Below are 16098 nucleotides of genomic sequence, written 5' to 3'. Positions count from 1 at the left end.
TTCGATTCCTGGCCAATGCCCCTCATGCGCAGCCACCACCCATCTGTCAGTGGAGGTTCGTGGGTTGCTGTGATGCTCTGCAGGCTTTAGTGGGGCTTCCAGACTAAGATGGACTAGGAAGAAAGGCCTGGAGATCTACTTCTAAAAATCAGCCAGTGAAAACCCTATGGATCAAAGAGGTTTGATCCACAGCCAATCATGGGGATGACGCAGGACCAAGCAGCATTTTGTTCTGTTGTGTGTAGGGTCACCATAAGCTGGGGCTGGACTGGAGGGCAGTTAACAACAAGCAGCAGCATTATGCAAATCTGGGAGATAACTTCTCTTTGGAGTGTGGGCAACGAATAGGAAAGGGCTGGATGCTCTCTCCTGAGGCAAAGTCACCTCCCACCCCCACCCCCACCCCCAGCCCCATGGTGAGGGAGGGGCTTAGTCAGCTAAGTCATAATGCTGGCCAGACAAGGTGTCAGTTTGACTTCTCACTGTGAAAGCCTCAAAGTTCCCACTGCTCCCTCTCTGTTGTCTTGGGATGGACTCCAGCCTGAAGCTTCTAACTCTCTGGGGCCACAGGTCCAGGCAATTTAGTGGCGTCTCAAGGTTTAGCCTTCTCTCAACTTAAATTGGAAAATAAATTCAGATCCCCGGCCCTGTGCGGCCTCACTTGGAGACCTGCCCACGCCTTCAGCCACAAACCCTTTATGGACTTGTGCCCCTATAAATCACAGCAGCACCACAGGGGAGAGCTGGCGCCTTTACGTCATCGTGAGCCAGGACCCTGAGATAAAGCGTGCTGAGTGCCTGGGGTTAGAGAACAAACAAGGCAGGAGCTGGGTCCTCTGCAGAGGTCAGGTACGCTCAGTGATAACACGGCACTCATTTCCCTCTGCGACAGTTAGTATGAGAAATCTGAAAGGCAGCACTCGGATGTGAGGACTTGCTTTCTCATGCATCTGTAGGACAAACACCATTCCTTTTCCAGACTGAACAGAAAGCAGGGAATTCCCAGGACCACACGCTGCCTGGGACCCAAGCCTCTGCTCAGAAAGCATGTCATGTCATTTAGGTGCAGAAAACTCCTGGCGCTGCTTTTCTTCAAAAGCACACGCTTCTGCTTTTATTTATTGTCCCATTTCGGGTCGGCAAGACCTTGGGCTGGCATTAACTACCTGGACCCTAATTTAGCCCCAGCCCCAGAGGTGGCAGATCTGTCCTGGGAGGGGAAAAAACCTCTCTTGGCTCCAGGTGGCTGTAACCTCGCTTTCACAGTTCATGGGAGAAGCTGCCCTCGGCCCCGAGTCCTGGCGCGGTGCTGGATCTGAGGGTTGGCTGCCCACCCCGCTCTTTCCGGATCACCGACATGGCTTTTCACAGCTCCGTCAAGTTCTTCTCGAACAAGGTGCCTACTCTGCGCTTGTGAAATCCATAGGCTTTCAGGTGGGGGCTTACAGTGAGCCGAAATTCACCCTCAGCAATGGTGCCAAAACATCTAGTTTACATTTTGCCTGCTGTGCTTCTTCATTTTAAAGAGTTGGTTCCATGCCCTTTATCTTTTACTGTGGTAAGTACAGAAGACTTGATGGCACAGTGGTTAAAGTGCTTGGCAGCTAACCAAAAGGTCAGTGGTTCAAACTCACCAGCCGCTCCGCAGGAGGAAGATGTGGCAGCCTGCTTTTGTAAAGATGACAGCTTTGGAAACCCTGTGGGGCAGTGTTACTCTGTCCTGTAGGGTCGCCATGAGCTGGAATCGATTTGATGGCAAGGGGTTTGGTTTGGTGGCAAATATATATGTAGTGGGCATTGGTATCTTGGTGGTAGAATTCTCAACTTCTGCGCGGGAGACCTGGGTTTAATTCCCAGCCAGTGCACCTCGGGCAGTCACCGCCCATCTGTCAGTGGAAGCTTGCATGTTGCTCTGATGCTGAACAGATTCCAACAGAACATTTAGAATAAGATGGACTAGGAGTAAAGTCCTGGCAATGCGCTTCTAAAAAAAATTAGCCATTGAAAACCCTGCCGATCACAGTGGTCCAATTACAACAAATACGTATGCAATGAAACATTTGCCACTTGATCGTGTTGTTCAACCGCCACCCTGATCCGTGCCCAGAATTTTCCATCATTCCTTTATTTTTTTTAAAAGGACTTGAAAACAGCCGCTGAAGTAAAGGGTCTGTCGGGCTTCACTCTCCTTTCTCATCATTCCGGGCTTCACCCATCACCTGGCAGTGGCATCCAAAATCAGAATCAAGGACTTGTGTTCCTGCAGCTGAGGAGAGTCCTCACAAAGGCTCCCGTTGGAGACAGCCCGTGTGACAAACCGTTTCCTTAATAAAGTCCTAAATTTCAGCCCCATGACGTGCCTCCTGAGTAATGAGCAATGCCGTGGCAACAGGGTAATGCTCTCAGGGGGTGCCTCCTGTGCGCCGGCGCCTGAGACCAGCGAACCGCGCCCACCTCGCCAATCCATCCGTCAGCATTTGCGGCTGCCGCCGTAGGTCAACGGGATCAGGGCAGACAGCTGTCGGATGATGAAGCAGGGCACCAGGGAAACAGCTTAATGAAATTTTATTTTGAAAATATGGCAAGAGTCTAAGGCACTTCAAACATTTAAATACATATAGGATCAAAGTATATGTGACAGGGTAGAAAGGAATCCATAAATACAGAGAGCTACACCAAGCTTCCCTAGAGGCAAATGCAGAGCCGCTTCCTCCAGCCCCATTCAACCTTTATCACTGGACACAGGTGGGGTTGTGCAATTATTCATAAAAATACGGTCGTGTTACATGTAGCTCTTCACGTCTTTAGTTACTAGGGAATATAAAAGTTGAAAATACTGTGTCAACTTTATATAGATACCTCTTATATAAAAAGTCATAGCGTACATCCACCTAGAGAAAACACCAACCGCTGAGAGCTCCTTTGGAGAGTTTATACTTTTTGAGAGTTCCAGCTTCTCTTTTAACCCACAAACCCACCAGCCTGGGCCCAAGTTGCTAATGATAAAAGTCATGTCAACTTTCTTACTCTAAAATATCAAGATAAAAGAAGAATCCTCCTGGAATGGAGTTTTGGAAGAGTTTTCCAATGGCCCCACATTCAGTAAGTATAAATATTTGTGGAAACGTGACTATCCCGATGGCAGTGTAAGCCCATCACTGCTCGCGGGTGGAGGGGGTATCCCAGCTGCCCGCTCCCGTCAGGTTACCGTTCCCTACTACTGTACATGATGGAGCAGAGACCTGACCCGCAACAGACGCGGGTTAAAGTGTGTCCTGCACAGACGGAAGGAAGCTGGCCAGAAGGCGGCGGTGCGTGCCCTGCTTGGCCATCTTCTGTGGCCGCTTCCACCTGGAAAGCTTCTCCTTCAGCCCTTGGCTTAGTGTGTTCCGTCTGCTGGTGAGCTCAGGCCCGAGATGTATACATTCAGCATCTGTCACCACAAACGGGAGCACTTAGCAGCTTCCTGGTGGCACGTCTGTGGAGGGCTTTGTGTACATTATCAATCAAAGGAGCCTCGGTGGGTGGGTCCAGGAGACGTCTTCCTTCCAAGCCTAGGGGTGCCCTGAAGACCAGGAAAGGGAAAAATGGGGGCTTAATAAGTAACCTTGGCATCTCTGGCTGGTGCAAGTGGTTAATGTGCTCAGCTGCTAACCAAAAGGTTGGAGGTTCAAGTCCATCCAGAGGTGCCTCCCAAGAAAGGCCTGGCAATCTACTTATAAAAAATCAGCCATTGAGAACACCATGAGACACTCAGGCTGGATGAACCCTCCAAATCATCATCCTGGTATAATCTTTAGACCAAACAATAGCTGAGCTTAACGAGTAAAGAATGTCTGCCTTAAAATTGTGCTCTTTCAAAGAATTATCTGTATAGGACCAACCTGACAGTAGCAACTTGAAAGACAGGATGGAAAACTTAGGGGTAGGGAGTTTATGTTAATGGGGGAGGAATAATTTGGAAAAGGAGGGTGAGAACGGTTGCATGACTTAAAGAATATAATCAAGTCACTGAATTGTACATGTAAAAATGATTGAATTGGGGTATGTTCTGCTGTGTGTATTCTTAAGAAGTAAATAAGTTTTTAAAAACCTGCCCCCAAGCCCCCCAGATCATATTTGACATCACTGTCAGTATACCATCACCCTCCACGTGAAACGAAGTTTCACCAAAATGAGGAGTGAGCTTCCTGACTCAAGTAGACACATGAGACTATGGGGGCAGCTCCTGTCTGGAGGGGAGATGAGACGGCAGAGAGGGACAGGAGCTGGCTGACTGGACACAGGGAATACAGGGTGGAGAGAAGGGGTGTGCTGTCTCGTTGGGGAGAGCAGCTAGGTGTACATAGCGAGGTGTGTATAACTTTTTGTATGAGAGACTGGCTTGATTTGTAAACTTACACTTAAAGCACAATAAGTTAATTAAAAAAAAAGTTTCACCAAAAAATACTCAACTGCATTACATTCTGATAATTTATATTGTTTCAGTTCTTCGAAAGTGCTAATAACTATTAAACTGATTTTGATTAAAAAAAAAAAAAGAGAGAGCAGTTCTACCCTGACACAGTTGGGGTTGCCATGAGTCAGTCAACTCCACACCTGGTCTGGTCACGTGACCTGGAGCAGCTGTGTGCCATGTAACTCGGGACTGTCCACCACACTGCCAGCTGCCCGTGAGCCAGAGCCCGGAGAGCTCTGGCCGAGGACCAGGACTAAGGCAGCAGGAGCGACCCAGCAGTGCCCGCCTGCTGTTCTAGGGAGGCCTCTTCCCGCGAGAGTAAGTTCTCAGGTGCGAGCATATGATGGCACGTTTTTAGGGAAGGATGCCAGGGAAATGGGTGACAGGCATTCTCTGGCCTCTTTCCTGAGCACAGTAACGTTTAAGTAAAATAAAAAAAGAGGCGTTTAAAGAAAAGCCTCAGTGATGTTTCTCTAATGCTCTTGGCTCTCACAAATGGCCTAGGTTAAAATTCACCCCCAGGAATGCTGCCAACACACCTACTTTACGTTTTGCCTGCCATGTTGCTTCATTTTAAAGAGACAGTTCCTTTCCTTTTATTTTTCTTATTGTGGTAAATATGTATGTAACAAAACCAATCACCCCCGCAAGAGCCAGGAGGTTCTGGTGGTGCAGACAGTTACGCACTTGGCTGCTAACTGAAAGGTTGAAGGTTTGAGTCCACCCAGAGGCTACCCAATCTGCTTTGTGGAAAATGCCAGAACATGGTAGCTTGGATGCCTGTACTCAGGGTGCCCATTGGGATAGTTTTGTTGGGGATAAAAATCTCCATGTGATAGACTAGAGCTCTGTCTTCTAAGGACAAGCAGGGCTGACTCAGCACCCTGGCTTTCGGGTGGGCAAACAACCATTACCTCCTAAGTTGCAGACTAAAAATTTCATTTCCAGAACCCTCATAGGGCCCGTGCCTCCTGTCAGTTCCTGGTGGAAGGGGGCCCACCCATCTGGGGGACTTAAGCCTATTTACAAAGGTCAAATGTACAGCACTGACCGGAGACTGGGCTTTTGCAAAGTTGACGTGGGCGTAGAGGAGAACAGCGATGTCCTTGTGTCCTGCCTCCAGGGCTATAGAGAGCGCTGTGCTGCCATCCTGAAGGTGGAAAGAACAAGCTACAGTGGGTTTCTGAAACTTCGACAGCCAAAAGGTGGAAAAACAAAACTCTTTCTAGCAGTTATCAGGTTCCCAAATGTCCATCTAACCATCTGTTCAATCCTTAGAAAACTTTGTGGACCTCAGGGTGCTGGGTGGAGTCCCTGGGCATTGAAAACAGTTAATGTGCTCGGCTGCCAGCTGAAAGGCTGGAGGTTCGAGTCCATCCAGGGGTGCCTTGGAAGAAAGGCCTGGTGATCTACTTCTGAAAAATCAGCCACTGAAAACCCCACGGAGCACAGTTCTACACTGACACACAGGGATTACAGCCGATGCAGCTGCAACTGATTTTTAACGTACTTGTTTGTACACAGTAGGTGTGATGTGTGTACTTTATACTCAGGTAAAGATACTGATGTATGAGTTTGCAGACTGTCAGGCTGGGCAGTGAATGAGGGTGGTCTGGATGCCAGCACAAGTGCACGAGGAGAATAAGGGGGACAGAAGTCACAGGGTCCCCTCCCTGTGACCCCAGCCCTGGCGCAGAGCCCCGTTTTGGCGATGCCTTACGTTGTCCTCCAGGTGGCCGTTGCAGCCGGGCTGGGCCAGCAGCAGCTTCACAATCTCCACGTGTCCGTGCTCGCTGGCGCACATCAGGGCTGTGGAGCCCTCGTCGTCCTGGACGTTGACGTCGGCCCCGCAGGCCAGCAGGCCTTTCACCATGTCTATGCGGCCGTGACTGACCGCCAGCATGAGGGCCGTCTGCCCCGCCTGTGCAGAGAAATGACAGCGACATCAGAGGAGACACAGAGGCCTGGAAGGGCTGGGCTTGCAGTGGGGCTGTGCTGGGGGGTGGCGGGAGACACAGGCACATGGGATCACTGGGGTGGGGTGGAGTTGACAGACAGGAGACTTGCTTCTGGTGAGCTGTGAGCTAAGTAATGTCCCCAGGTGGTATAAACGGTTTGTGCTCGACTGCTAGCCTAAAGATTGGTGGTTCAAATCCACCCAGAGGCACCTCCTAAGAAAGCCCTGACAATCTTCCGTGGAGATTTTGTTGTTGTTGTTGGGTGCTGTCGAGTCAATTTCGACTCATAAAAGCTCTATAGGACAGAGCAGAACTGCCCCATAGGGTTTTTTAGGCTGTGATCTTCACAGGAGTAGATCACCAGGTTCTCCCAGAGAGCTGCTGGGTGAGTTCAAACCGCCAACCTTTCGGTTAGCAGCTGAGTGCTTAATCACTGGGTCACCAGGGCTCCTTTCTGTAGAAGATTACAGCCAAGAAAACCTCACGGAGCGGTTCTACTCTGTAACACACGGGGTTGCCACGAGTCGGAATCAACTAACCAGCAATGGGTTTGGTTTTGAGTTTTTGGTTATGTGCTAAGTAAAACCAAAAAAAACATACCTGACCCCATCGAGTTGATTCCGACTGACAGCGACCCCATATGACAGAGTAGAACTGCCCCACAGGGTTTCCAAGGAGCGGCTGGTGGATTCGAACTGCTGACCTTTTGGTTAGCTGCTGAGCTCTTAACCACTGTGCCACCAGGGCCCCATGAGCTAAGTAAGACCCTAAGTAATGAGACAACTGGTTCACCTTAACTTGGAGGATCTTATTCTAGAACAGAGCTGTAAAGTCCAGATGTGTAAAATCCACACTATGAACACAAGTGGACCAGGGACATGCTTTGTCTGGCACGAGGCCCTAGACAGACATTCCAGAAGCAACAGACACTATGCGTGACGGGGTGCCCCCTCGTTTCATACACGCAGGCAGATTCACACAGCTCCTACAAACTGCTCTACACAGAGGAAACTCAGGGCAAACGGGGCAGAGGTGTCCAATTCAAAAGGTAAGCAGATATGCCATGGGCGTGTGTGGTCAAGGATGGCCAGGCAGCCACGTGGACTGGGGCGGGCAGGGAGTAGCTGGCGTGTGGGAAGGAAGGGCTGGGCTGCATGGTCAGCGTGCACAGCAGACCTGCCCCTGAGCTGCTTCTGTTATTGCTGGTGAAGGAACCTGGAAAAGGATAGTGGTGACGGTTGTTCAACGTGATGAATAGAATCAACGTCGCTGAATTGTACACGTAAAAATGGCTGAGTTGGCAAATGTTTTGTTTTATATATCTTTACCACAATTTAAAGACAAATAAAGTAAAAACCGGGCCTGTCTGCTGCCTGCTGTTCGGAGCAGCTCTAGTGGGCAGGGGACACGAGCCCACTGACCTGGCTGGCTTTGGCATTCACGTCCCCGCAGGCAAAGAGTTCTTCCACGACTCTCATGTCCTTCTCGGCCTCCACGGCGGCCAGGGCTGCAAGCATGATGGGGGTATAGCCCGCCTTGTTCTGGTGGTCCACGTTACACACGTCTGCAAAGAAAGATGGCGAGACTTCATCTCACTTACTTTGGACATGGTATCAGGACGGACCAGTCCCTGGGGAAGGACATCATGCTTGGTAGAGGGTCAGCGAAAAAGAGGGAGACCCTCAACTAGATGGATTGACACAGTGGCTGCAACCGTAGGTTCAAGCATAGCAATGATTATGAGGATGGCGCAGGACCGGGCAGTGTTTCGTTCTGTTGTACACGGGGTCCCCATAAGCTGCAGCTGACTCGATGGCACCTAAGCAGGAAGAAGCCACCTCCTGATGGCAGCAATTATGCGTGTGAACTCGAGGTGTGCTGTTTGGAAGAGCCCAGTGAGATGACATCAAAGGTGGAGAGTGATTCGGAAGGAAACATGAGAGACGCTGTTACACCAAAGAGAAAAAAATTTTTTTCCCCCTATTTCATCAAACCTGAAGAACAGAAGCTTGTTTGGGGTGATGAGAAAGTTCTGGAAATAAACAGAAGTGATGGTTGCACTAAATGGTTGAATGTAATTAAAGTCACTGAACTGTACGTGTAAAAATGGTTAGATTTTATGGTGCATATATTTTAACCAAAGGGTCGGCAGTTCAAATCCGCCAGGCGCTCCTTGGAAACTCTATGGGGTAGTTCTACTCTGTCCTATGGGGTTGCTATGAGTTGGAATCGACTCAACGACACTGGGTTTGGTTTTTTTTTTTTGGTTTATATTTTGTCACAAGGAGCCCTGGCGGTGCAGTGGTTAAGTGCTCGGCTGCTAACCGAAAGGTCAGCAGTTCAAACCCACTAACTGCTCTGCAGGAGAAATATGTGGCAGTCTGCTTCCATAAGGATTACAGCCTTGGAAATCCTATGGGGCGATTCTACTCTGCCCTCTAGGGTCACTAGGAGTCAGAATTGACTTGATGGCAACGGGTATGGGTATATTTTACCACAATTAAAAGCAAACAAAAGTTATCTGGGGACTCTACATAGCATTGGGCTGGTCCGCTTTAACAGAGAGTTAAAAGTTCACTGTCTCAAGGGGATCCTTCTATGGACCACTCCCTCACTGCATGTTTAATACATCTGCTGGCTATATTCTGGGATGGCAAGTTCCCCTTACAGACAAGAACCTCCACACCTTCTCATTAGTTAGATACAGGAATGTGTTCTTCATTTTATGCTGAGACCTAACAGTGTATTTAGAAGGGAATGATGATAATTCTATGAGAAACTTGTTACGTGGTTTTGCTGCATCCCACCTGACGAACCTCCCACCTTTGCAAGCTGTGTGGTGGTTGCGGAGCAGTGACAAACCGAGGAGGCCACCCTATCAGACCTGTGACTCGGGCCCCCCAGCAGCACCCGCCCCCAAGAGCTCCCCAGCCCTGCCTGCGTCATTCTGCCCAGGAGGGCACGTGAGTCACGTTCACCACCAGGGATACGCCTTGCCCGAAAGCAGCTGAACTGCAGTGAGAAGATCCCCAAACATTCACCTCAAAGCAGACCTGGGATCTGTGCCTCCCAGTCTGTGTAAGTTTCCGCTTCCCGCCAGTGACTCAGAACCCAATTTGGGCTGCTGCCTCTGAACTGGCAATGAAGGAAGGGACCTGAGCGTGGTCACAGAATCCCAGGGTGGGACCACGAAGCTCCGGGGTCATTCTAGCTTTCTCAACAAGAGCACCAAAAATCTTCTGCTTCCTCTGAAGTCGTCTAGCCCTGTCTCTGCCCCAAACAGGAGTCTCAAACTCAAAGGCCGGGCTGGTAACACAAAAGAGGTAACATAGGTTGGATTTATGAAAAAGCCCACACTGTCCTATGCTGTATAACCTGGCTACTGCTTGGCTTGACAACTGTCCCTAGAGAAGTCAGTCCTTGTATTACTAGACTCCCTAATTGTAACAGAAAACAGAAACCTGGATTTTTGTGAGAATATCTCAATTTCAATGTTGGCAAGAAATTTTTTTTTTTTTAACATACACACACACACACACAAAAGACCTTAGGGGTGGATCAACCGGCCTCTTTGGGACGAGCCACAGCCGAGGGTGGCTGGAGTGGGGACATGTACCCGCGTCCAGAAGCAGCTTCACTATCTCGAAGTTGGAGTGGGACACGCTGTAGTGCAGGGCTGTGTTGCCATTGCCGTCGGCCATGTTGATGACGTGGCGCAGGACGTCCGGGGAGATGGCCTCGAAGGCAGCGATGTAGTCCCCCACCATGGCCGGCACAGCCGACTTCTGACTGGACACACGGAACCACTCGTGCTGAAGGGTGTTCAGACAGAACCGCTGCCAGAAACAACACAGAGACATCAGCTTAGCGCCTATTTATTTATAGACTTGGCTGAGGCCTGGCCCCGGGCTCAAGGAGCCAGGCCTTTTATAGTCAAAGTGTCTGCAGCTAGAATTTGCTCTCCAAAATGACAAATGGAACCCAGAGCCCTAAGAGAAGCTGGGACACCCCTCGCCACTTTAAACTACACGTACATTCTGTCGTTGGGTGCTGTGGAGTCAATTCCGACTCATAGCAGCCCCACGTGACAGTAGAACCGCCCCAAAGCGTTTTTCAGGCTGTCATCTTTAGATGAGCAGATTGCCAGGTCTTTCTCCCATGGAGCGGCTGCAGGGTTCGAACTGCTGACTTTTCAGTTAGCAGCTGAGCACTGAACCACTGTGCCACCAGTGCCCTTCCTCTTAACATAAAAATAAAACCAAACCTGTTGCTGTCAAGTCGATTCCGACTCATAACGGCCCTGTAGGACAGAGTAGAACTGCCCTATAGGGTTTCCAAGGCTGTAATCTTTACTGGGGCAGATTGCCAGGTCTTTCTCCTACATAGCCGTTGGTGGGTTGAAGCACCGACCTACGGGTTAGCATCTGAGCACTTAAACCACTGTGCTGCCGGGGCTCCTAACTGAACATAAGGAGCAGCAACTGCAAGCCAACAAGGGACGGGGTAACAGTAACCGTTTACTGCGGAATCAACACCGATTCATGGTGACCCCAGGTATGTCAGAGTAGAACTGCGCACCACAGGATTTTCAATGGCTGATTTTCAGAAGTCGATTGCCAGGACTTTCTTCTGAGGCACGTCTAGGTGTACTCAAACTGCCAACCTTTCATTTAGCAGCTAAGCATGTTAACCCTTTGCACCACCCAGGGATTACACTGTATATTCCAACTCCTACAAAAGAAACCAGGCTAAGACAGACTAGAAAGAAAGGCCTGGCAATGTACTTCCAAAAATCAGCCAGTGTAAACCCTATGGATCACAAAGGTCCGATACACAACCAATCACAGGGATGGCGCAGGACCAAGCAGCGATTCACTCTGTTGTGCACGGGGTCGCCACGAGTCTGGGGCCTGTTGGACAGCAACTGATGACAACCGTATTAAGTAGTTATGCTGGCTAACCTTGTAAATGATTTTCACAGTAATCAGGACAGAAGACATTAACTAACCGGCACTTAATGATGCCGCCTCCTTCCTATCTTGACCAACCTTAACCTTGACCCTCCAGCGCACTAGGCTAGGAGGCCACGAGCTTGTCACCAACCTGATGCCCACTCCAACCCTGCATATGAATGTCCAGTCTTCGAAGCGGGTCTGGAGCAAACTGTCTCTCGTTAGGATCATTGCCCTCTGACCATCGGCCCCACTAAGGCTTCCCTGAGCCTGTAGGCACACGGATGGTGGGGCTGGGGTCACGGCTGAGGCCAGTGGGGCATGGACCACGAGGCTGAACCTGGATTGGGCAAGTGCTGGCCATGGGGACGCCTGCCACGCTTTCACATGGCCTTCGTTTATTATTCACTCGTGCTTTGCTTACTCTTTAAAAAAAGTTTTTAAAATGAAGGATCTCTTCCACGTCTAAAATGTTATGGTTAAATTTAGCATTAGTTTGTTATTTGTAATGTACATTTCAGGGAAGTAGGGCAGTTACATAAATCACTCATCACTTATTCAGATCTTATATCAAAGAGTGGTGGAAAAAGTTACAATTAGTGCTACTCACTCCCAATGGAGGGCTCTTTAAAAAGACTGTGCTAACCTTGTGAGCCCTGGTACACAGTGGTTAAAGCACTCTGCTGCTAACTGAAAGGTCGGTGGTTCGAACCCACCACTCACGCCACGGGAGAAAGATGTGGCAGTCTGCTACTGTAAAGATTTACAGTCTCGGAAACCCTATGGGGCAGCTCTGCTCTGTCCTATAGGGCCGCTTTGAGTTGGAATCAACTCGATGGCAATAGGTGTGGCTTAGCTTTGGGAACCTTGGAACGTGTTTCAAGGAAATGAATTGTATACTTTAAAATGGCCAGTGTTAGGGTATGTGAATTATATCTCAATTAAAAAAGTTTTTAAGTGTATCAAAGAAAGATAAAAAGCCCACATCGCCAGCACCAGATCCCAAGAAGTCTTCTTTCCATAGAACAGGCGGGGTCTGCACTGCCGCTCGTCCACTCTTTATCTGCCTGCCACCCACTCAATGGAAGAGGTCCTGGCCAGCAAAGGCTTCATCTAAGTTTTTCTTTTCTTCTGCTCGCTCTTACAAAGATCCCTATTCCTCTGGAGTCATCACACCGAGTGAAGGGAAATTATGTCCGCTGGGTATCCTAACTCAGTTGTTGTTGGTTGCCCTTGAGTCAACTCCAACACATGGTGACCCCATGTATGCAGAGTTGAACTGCTCCATACGGTTTTTAAGGCTGTGACCTTTGGGCAGTAGATCGCCAGACCTTTTCTCTGAGGTACCTCTGGGTGGGTTTGAACTGCCAACCTTTTGGTTAGAAGTTGCATGCTTAACTGTTTGTGCCATCCAGAGACTCCCTAACTCTGTTACTACTATGTAGTTGGTATCCTGGTATCTGTTACAAGACCCTGGCATTGTACTCACTCATTTCTACTAACTTCTTTTGTAAATAATATTTTATTGTGTTCTCGGTGAAAGTTTACACAGCAAATTAGATTTCCCTTTAACAATTTTTATACAAGTTGTTCCATGCCATTGGTTATGATTTTTACAATGTGGCAGCATTCTCATTATTTTCATTAGGTTTCCATTAATCTAGCTTCCCTTCCCCTCCCTTGCCTTCTCATCTTTGCTTTTAGATAAATGTACACTGTTTGGTCTCATATAGTTAATTGTTCAAGGGAGCACATTGCTCATGGATGATATTTTTTATTTTATAAGCCAATCTATTATTTGGCTGAAAAGTGACCTGCAAAGATAGCTTCAACTCCAAGATCAAAGATGATAGTCTCGGGGGTTCCTCTAGTCTCTATGGGTCCAGTAGGTCTGCCTTTTTTTTTTTTTTTTTTTAAAAGGAATTTTTGTTCTACATTTTTCTCCAACTCTATCCATAGCCTTCTATTGTGTCCCTGTCAGAATAGTTGGTAGTGGTAGCCTGACACCATCTAGTTCTTCTGGTCTCAGGTTAGAAAGGCTGTGGTTCGTGTGGGCTATTAGATGCATGGACTAGTCTCTTCTTTGAGCCCTTGATTTCCTTCATTCTCTTTTGCTCCACATGAGACCAATAGTTGTATTTTAGATGGCCGCTCATGAGATTTTAAGACCTCAGATGCTACTCACCGAACTATGATGTAGAACATTATCTTTGTAAACTATGTTATGCCAATTGACTGAGTTGTCCCCCGAGACTATGGTCCTGAGCCTTTTGACCCAGTAAATCAGTCCCCCAAGTTGTCTGGATATGTCTCGGAAGCCTCCATAACTGTGCCCCCTATGTGGTTTGTTGTATGTGTGGATATATATGCAATACTCCCAAACGTGTACACATGTGCCTACATGCACACACCTATTCATGCATGCACGTTTACTAGCACGTGCCTTCCCATACACATACGTGCATTCGTATCTACCTATGTAAGCACGTACCTTTTGGTTGTTTTTACTGTTGCTGCAAACTTGTATATGTTATAGCATTTACCAAAATTGTTCCTTTTTATTGTGTACTTCTTAGTGTCTTTATTTACTTTGGTCAGGTTGTGTTGACTTCACCCATATTTGGGATTCCCTTTCCATCCCCAAAAGTAATGAGTATCTGCTATCTAGAAAGTGATTCCCCCTCCCTCTTCCTGCAAACCCTTGTAACCATCAAAGAACTTTGCTTTCTGTGTATATACTTATTCTTGACTTCCTATAATAGTGGGACCATACAATATTTGTCTTTTTTGTGATTTGCTCTCAGCACAACGTCCACCAGCTTCATTTATGTTTTGTGGACTCCTGATTATTCTTTATAGTTGCATAGTATTCCATTGTATGTATGTACCGCATTTTGTTTATCCATTCATCCACTGATGGGCACTTAGGTTGTTTCCATCTTTTTGCTAGTGTGAATAATGCTGCAATAAACATGGATGTGCGTGTTTATTCATGTCACTGCTCTTGGTTCTCTAGAATATATAACTAGGAGCGGGATTGCAGGATCACATGGTATTTCTATTTCTAGCTTTTTGAGGAAGTATCATACCATTTCCCATAGTGGTTGTACTGTTTTACATTCCTACCAGCAATGTAGAAGAGTTCCAGTCCCCCCACAACCTTGCCAGCATTTGCTGTTTTCTGCTTTTTTTTTTTTTTTATCAGTGCCATTTTTGCAGGGGTGAGATGGTATCTCATTGTAGTTTTGAGTTGCATCTCTTTACTGGCTAGTGATGATGTCTTTTCAGGTATTTGTTGGCTGCCTGAATGTCCTCTTTGGTGAAGTGTCTGTTCATGTCCTTTGCACATTTTTTGATTGGATTGTCTTTTTGTTGATTGTTGACATTTTCTATATATTTTAGAGATTAGACCTTTATTAGATATCCCTTTGCCAAAGATTTTTTCCCAACCTGTAGGCTCTCTTTTTAGTCTCCTGGTAAAGTCTTCTGATGAGCAGAAGTATTTAATTTTTAGGCGGTCTCAGTTATATAATTTATCTTCTGTCATTCACGCATTTTTACTTTTGTTTGATAGGGGATCTCTAGCTGCCACTCCAAGGATCCTCCATTCTGCCAGAACCATCTACCCAAATGATCAGGGACCGCTGCTGCTGAGTATTTCTGTCCCTGTTTTCTGGCTCCCTCCCTGTTCTATGGTTGCCTGGATCCCTACAGCTCTTGCGTGCCTTCTTGCACTTTCCCTCCTTAGATCCAGTTCACGTTTCGCTCACTTTGCTTCGCTCTGAGTGTCTTAGTCATCTAGTGCTGCTATAACAGAAATACCACAAGTGGATGGCTTTAACAAAGAGAAATTTATCCTTTCCAGTAGGCTACGAATCCAAATTCAGGGCATGAACTCCAGGGAAAGGCTTTCTCTCTCTGTCGGCTCTGCAGGAAGGTCTGTGTCATCAATCTTTCCTTGGTCTGGGAGCATCTCAGCACAGGAACCTCAGCTTCAAAGGATACATTCTGCTCCCGGCACTGCTTTCTTGGTGTTACGCGGTCCCCAACTCTCTGCTTGCTTCCCTTTCCTTTTATCTCTCTCTGTCTCTCTCTCTCTCTCTCGAGAAAAGGTGATACAGGTCACACCCCAGGGAAACTCCCTTTATATTGGATCAGGGATGTGACCTGATAAGGGTATTACAATCCCACCTTAATCCTCTTAAACATGAAATTATAATCACAAAATGGAGAACAGCTATAGACTACTGGGAATCATGGCCTAACCAAGTTAATACACACGTTTTTGGGGTACATAATTCAATCCATGACCCCAGGTTTGTCTATACAGTATCTGTCTCCTACTGAGATTCTGTGAAGTTGCCTTCCTGTGCTCCCCACCTGGGAACACTGCTCGCTTTGTCTCAAGATGGCCATTCTGGGCTGGGCTGGCTGGTAGGATGCCTACAGTTTGTAAGTTTCCTCGTTTGCTATTTTCATTCAGTTTCTCCTTCCCTTCTGTGTTCAATCTAATTCTTCATTCTTCTGTTTGCCACTCTGGGTTCCCGGATCATCATCTGTATCTACTTCACTTGGTTTTTTTTTTGTTGTAGGGGGAGGGCAGGGTGTGTGTAAATAAGCCACCATCTTGGGCTGTCCCCTCTACTACCTTTTTGCAGCCAAATTCTTTAAACACTTTGTTTCACTGAATGAAAACTCAATCCATAAAGATGTTCTGATCACCGAGTAA

The 16098-nt window shown here is 47.6% G+C and overlaps 1 protein-coding gene across 5 annotated transcripts in view; it reads right to left on the bottom strand.

The window, feature by feature from the left end:
* Nucleotides 1-2548: 2548 nt before the first annotated feature.
* Nucleotides 2549-16098, bottom strand: part of KANK1 (KN motif and ankyrin repeat domains 1) — a 241652-nt gene continuing 228102 nt past the window's right edge. For all 5 annotated transcript variants that reach the window (XM_010600008.3, XM_064290569.1, XM_064290568.1 and 2 more), the window contains 5 exons: nucleotides 10034-10253; nucleotides 7839-7981; nucleotides 6180-6380; nucleotides 5511-5609; nucleotides 2549-3565 (listed from right to left, as the gene is read on the bottom strand). In XM_010600008.3, coding sequence (XP_010598310.2) covers nucleotides 3503-3565; nucleotides 5511-5609; nucleotides 6180-6380; nucleotides 7839-7981; nucleotides 10034-10253 — 726 coding nt within the window. In that variant the 3' untranslated portion in view covers nucleotides 2549-3502. The remainder of the gene's footprint in view (nucleotides 3566-5510; nucleotides 5610-6179; nucleotides 6381-7838; nucleotides 7982-10033; nucleotides 10254-16098) is intronic.

This window comes from Loxodonta africana, chromosome 9 (assembly GCF_030014295.1).
Source record: "Loxodonta africana isolate mLoxAfr1 chromosome 9, mLoxAfr1.hap2, whole genome shotgun sequence".
NCBI classification, from domain to species: Eukaryota; Metazoa; Chordata; class Mammalia; order Proboscidea; family Elephantidae; genus Loxodonta; species Loxodonta africana.
This window is presented reverse-complemented; position numbering and strand designations above follow the sequence as displayed.